General features: G+C 43.9%; 3 protein-coding genes across 3 annotated transcripts; 2 read left to right on the top strand and 1 right to left on the bottom strand.

The window, feature by feature from the left end:
- Nucleotides 1-114: 114 nt before the first annotated feature.
- Nucleotides 115-1,325, top strand: PSV08DRAFT_233653 (uncharacterized protein; the record flags this gene model as incomplete). The annotated part of the gene is made up of 4 exons (XM_066092277.1): nucleotides 115-157; nucleotides 217-364; nucleotides 421-1,161; nucleotides 1,211-1,325. 4 exons carry the CDS (start codon nucleotides 118-120, stop codon nucleotides 1,323-1,325), a joined length of 1,044 nt encoding a protein of 347 aa, XP_065947885.1.
- Nucleotides 1,326-2,340: 1,015 nt separating this feature from the next.
- PSV08DRAFT_357661 (major facilitator superfamily domain-containing protein) lies at nucleotides 2,341-4,156 on the bottom strand (the record flags this gene model as incomplete). The annotated part of the gene is made up of 3 exons (XM_014228639.1): nucleotides 2,341-2,435; nucleotides 2,515-4,000; nucleotides 4,058-4,156. 3 exons carry the CDS (start codon nucleotides 4,154-4,156, stop codon nucleotides 2,341-2,343), a joined length of 1,680 nt encoding a protein of 559 aa, XP_014084114.1.
- An 815-nt stretch (nucleotides 4,157-4,971) lies between these two features.
- PSV08DRAFT_357660 (uncharacterized protein) lies at nucleotides 4,972-5,317 on the top strand (the record flags this gene model as incomplete). Its single annotated transcript, XM_066092942.1, has 2 exons — nucleotides 4,972-5,114; nucleotides 5,175-5,317. Coding segments are annotated over 2 exons (286 nt in total), but the record flags the coding sequence as incomplete, so codon positions are not given.
- Between the last annotated feature and the right edge of the window lie 8 nt (nucleotides 5,318-5,325).

Below are 5,325 nucleotides of genomic sequence, written 5' to 3'. Positions count from 1 at the left end.
GACAGGTCTTGATTAAACGATTTACTTTTATTATTGTGACATCATCTTGAAGTGCTTGGATACTCATTGCCTTTTGAAAGCTGCTACCTAGCTTCGATTAACAGAATCATCAAAGAAATGGCATCTCAAGAAGAAACAACGACCTTGGAGTGGTTTGGTAAGGGCTGCACGACTTGTTTGAAGTATTCAAAGCTATTGATGCTGATAAAACTCAAGGTGCAACCACTTTTAGGCTCAAGACCAGAGGACTCACTATCTTTCTCGACACTTGGCTCGATCGTCCGACTGCACTTCCCTCATATATCTCTATCGCCGATGTGCGCGAAGCAGACTACATCTTTATCTCACATGCTCATTTTGACCAGTACGTTTTTGTCTGTTCTGCAATATAAAATTTTGTTAGTTGACACTTCTGCTTAGCCTACCAGGGGCCGACCGATTGGCCTTGCAAACGGGTGCCATCATTGTCGCAAACTGTGAAGCAATCAATTTGCTAGCAGCAGCAGGTGTACCTGAAGATCAACTGCTAAGAGTAAGTGGGGGGGAACGAGTACCGCTTTTCACAAAGAACACCATTCAGCAAGCAAAATCAGGCAAGTGTCCACTTAGACCAGGGCCTCCGGGTGCTCCACCTACACCACATCCATCTCTTGCTGCTGTCATAGCCCATATCTGGCCGTCGCTACACTGTTTGATGCCGGGTGGCCCAGACTTTCATCCTGAAGAGATTGACAGTGGCGAAGTCTTTACAGGAGAAGCACATCCGTGTCTATGCACTGTAGATATCAATCGGGGCATGAAGTATGGATTGTTCAAACTAAACGATTCAGTGCCACAAGAAAAAATGGACGCTGGCATGACTTCTTTCCTGAATTACATCGCGGATCGCCAAAAGAATGTCATGTCTCATCATGATGGTGGACAGTTGATGGTGAATTTTCAGATCGGCGAGAAGGGTTTATTATGGAGCTCACATTTAGGCGCATACGAGGGCATTATGAAGTCGATCGAGCCGAAACCAGAAGTGGCCATCTTGGGTATCGCTGGTAGGGCGAATTTGAATGGAAGACCGTGGGATGGCTCGGCGGCACAATTTGCACTTCGTGAGATTCAGTGGCTTAGGCATCCGACAACAGTGATTTGGTGCCTCCATGACGAAAGGTGCGTTCAAAATCTTTGATCAGAAATAACGCTTATACGTAAGATACAGTTGTATCAGGCCGTATCGCATCAACACAAAGGCAGCAACTGAACTGGTTGAAACACATTCCACGTCAAGAATTCTCGACTTGAAGCATTCACAGGCTTATGGATTTCGTATTTAATACTCGGTAGTCTGAAAAAGGTGTAGGAAGAGTATGCGAAAGTAGCTGCTTGTTCTACTAGTAGCTCAGCGGTAGTTTTTATTACTACCTGTCTAGTGATAGACTTAGAGGCAGCTTATTAAAGGTTCTAGTTAAAAGAGATAAAGAAGGCGCTATGGAAGAGAGAATAGTCTTGCTTATCTAGGTCTATAGGATTTACTATACTCTTCTCTACTTTCTATTTACTACCTATTCTACTACACTATATTGTGGTGTAGTATCACGTGACTAGTTCGTAGTATATATTGCGATAATCTTTCGTACGTAGATAGTTACCTTCTTCAATCAATTCCTTCACAGCGATTACTTTTTAGCTTGATTCTATCTGCTCGATCGCGGGTCGCCCCTCTGATCTTTTAAGCTCGATCACGTATCGTGCCACAATATACTAGTTATATCAGGGAGGGCTCCTAGCGGAGCCGAGCACGCAGCTACACGCGCCTACCACGTTGCCAAAAAGGCAGGCACAAGACAATAAAGCTCCGTTGTTGTCTGCGTAGCTGATACTTAAGCTTACGTTCGGAGTGTACGGACCCACACCGTGACAGCCAGCTTACTAGAAGGGTCACGTTCGTGAGCGCTTATTAGCAAGTAGTTACGTAATGTCTATTCTTTAGAGAGAGTAGTTTTTTTTCTATAGCTATTTCGCTTTCTCGTATATTATTCGTTACATATACGTATATAACAGCAAAATATCCTTAGTATTCTAAGGCAGGTCGTAATACTCTACTAGAGATCAAGTGTAAGATTTTTTATAAGATTCAACGTTTTTTTCTTATTTCTTATTTAAAGTTCTCTCTAGAGGTTTATATTCACGGCACTTTCTCTCCACAGCAGTTTAAAACAGTGGCAAACATTAAAACTAAAAAATTAAACAACTAACTAAACATAAAAGTCAATTGAGAAAATCTTATAATTCCAGAGTAGCCAATTATTAGCTTTAGGCTAGTATTTCTTTTCAAGTTATACTATTGCTCTAGAATTTTTCCACTTTTCCTAGCAGCTTGGTCTCGACAGGAGCATCGATCGACTCTGTGAACTCAGACTGTGTTTCCGAAATGAACATCGCACCTTTAGAATTATTAGATAGGTTGCTTTAAAGCCTCGAAAATTCATCTAGATCGTGGACCGTGGGGCATAGACAGCTTACCGATGACGCCAACAGCAGCAAAGCAAGCCGCGGAAGTCCAAAGATTTTTCAAGGACATTCTGTACGCCTCATCTAATCCATGATTAGCAGCAGCGAGAATCTGTGGCGTGATGCCAGAGATTTGGTTGACAGCCGGCGAATTCGCTAGGAGAGCTTTGATCAGGTCTCCTAAGCTGTTTGCATTGAATCCAAGTGGCAACACTGCTTCGGCGATTTTCTTGGAAAGATTGCTGTTGAGAGTGTTGCTGTAGATTGCATTGTCAATAGCGAGGCCGATCGCGCCTCCAAGGGATCTTGTGGCCAGGGGGAGTGCTGTACTGAGGGATATCATCTCTGGAGGAGTACCCATCTGTGCAGCTACAATCGTACCAGTCAAGATGACCCCAAGCCCTGTTCCACTAAGAACCGCATAGCCAAAACCATTGGCTAGTGGGAGGCTTTCCTTATAGAATGCCATGAGGATACAGAAAGTGGTGACGACAAGGAACCCGCCCACCAAAGTCTCTCGGACTCTCTTCCGAAACGTAATATAAGCGCCTGCGACAAAGGCGATAACAACGGAGGTGATAAATACAATGATAAATCGAAGGCCGCTATTCCATGAGTCGATATGAGAGATCTTAGATATATTGAAACTGAAGTAATTGTTGACCGTCTGGAAAGTCAGGCCTTCCGTAAAGAAGAGTACGAGGGAGAGAGGCAAGTTTCGGTGTTGGAATAAGCGATGGTTGAGTATGCCTTCAGTAGTGCCTTTCCACTCCCACAGCACAAAGGCAAAAAGAAAGCAGATCCCAATGACCAAGGGTGCGAGAACGTGTATATTTGACCATTTGTATGGATTGCCAGCCCATTGGAGAGCCATACAAATGAGGACCAAGCTTACCGCAATAAGTAAGCTTCCAATCCAGTCCATCGTCCGAAGTTTCTGTGTTGTAGTCATTGTAGTCTCGAGTTCACGTGGTGGAGGGTTGTAGCCAAATTGGACGCATACAATACTGAGAAAGTAGACGCCAGCGCAGATGTACCAGTATGTCCTCCAGCCATCGGGGTTGTGTTTCGTAAGAGCATTGCCCATAAGTGTTGCAATTGTAGCTCCCAATCCACCTGATATGTTTGCTGCAGCTTGGCCATAACCACGATACTTGCGAGGCAAGACTTCCGAAGGTATAGCATAAGCTAAAGATTGACAGCCAAAGGAGGCGCTGCCGATAACAAAGCCGACTATAACTGTAGTCAAATTTTTGGACCGGGAGACGATTAAATATCCAATTACACCAAGTGAATTACAGATCAAAATGAACCATTTTCGGCCCCAAAAATCTGCAGCCTGTGAGACTGGAAGGATAGTGACCAAGGTCAATATGTTCTTGATAGTTCCGAACCACTGCGATACTGTAGGGTCACCAAGCGCGGTTGCCATAGGTCGAGCGAGTGCACCGCCGCCCACAATAGAAATCAGTTGGGCAGCGCTCGTCAAGCATACGGCCTAAATGAAGCAACGAGCCATTAGCTGAGTAACAAAGCAAGAGTAGGTATGACTTACGGCCACCACTATAATAGTTCTAATATGAACCTCCGTTGGTTCTTCGAGGCTTTCTTCCGGAACATGTTCACTAGTTTGTGGCTCTTCCTTATGGTCCATATCGTTACTCTCCAGCTGGGATTTGTGTATTCAATACTGTGTACTACATATAGCACAAATATGTGATAAACAGCCTTTACATATTCACGCAAGGCGTTAATTCTGGAGCCGGGCCATGACTGATCTCGAACCCCAGGATTTCCCCACAGACCCGAACCCCACAGACCCGAGCCCCACAGACCCGAACCCCAAGATTTCCCCGCAGACGCGAGGCCCTTTCATCTAAAACTGCCAGCTAATGTACAAGCTAAACTAAATACGGATCAAACTTCACGAATACTGCCTATCCAGATAACCGCAACGTAAAGCCGAAACCTTCTCGGCGTAAGTTCAGCGCCGAAACGTCTCCACATACCGCTCGTTATTCAATTCGCATAATTACCATTCCCAAATTTACGACCTTTCAAATAATCAGTAATGATATCTGCGCTCAGGTGATTTCAGAACCCATCGCAGCATTGGGAGCCCAAAAAAAGGAGAAAATTTAGCAATCCTGCACTTATAAACAAGTTAAACACTCACTTGAATGTGTAGAATTAGCGTAGTAGCAAAGAGTTAACTTTCTACTTGTTTAATCTGACCATAATAGAACCGGTTCTATATTTTGCTTAGATTTGGTAGAGTTAAATATAGATCAAATATAAACGAGCACTTAGTCATATATGCATCTTGTAAGATTTCCACTCGGAATGTGGAGATTAGGGTAAAGGATGCCTCAATACTAAAGATATATAGCGCTAGTAAAATCCGGAGAATATTTATACAATACACTTCTATTACTGCATTCAAGACATCGACGCATCTATCAAACCATCATGGCCAGTACCACCGGATTAATCAAACAGATAGCCACTGGGCGCAGAAAACCTGGCTTAACTCGTAAAGAGTTTTTTGATCATCGCTTCCAAATTCATGGCTCAATCAGTGATATCATCGACGACCAAAATCAAAAACCGCAGTAAGCTGTGAACAGATGTTACATACTATGCTAGGGTCTTGCTAATACACAAGTATACAGTAAGTACATCCAAACGCAAGTCTTTGATTCTGTTTACGGCCCACGCGGCGATGACGGTATTCTGAGGAATGCGAATCAGATCTGGTGCGGGCGTGACGACACCACCGAGCTTTACTTTCGCGATTGGGATCATATCAAAGCATGCTTCAAT

Source organism: Bipolaris maydis, assembly GCF_028858645.1.
Source record: "Bipolaris maydis strain C4 unplaced genomic scaffold PSV08scaffold_46, whole genome shotgun sequence".
In the NCBI taxonomy this organism is placed as follows: Eukaryota; Fungi; Ascomycota; class Dothideomycetes; order Pleosporales; family Pleosporaceae; genus Bipolaris; species Bipolaris maydis.
This window is presented reverse-complemented; position numbering and strand designations above follow the sequence as displayed.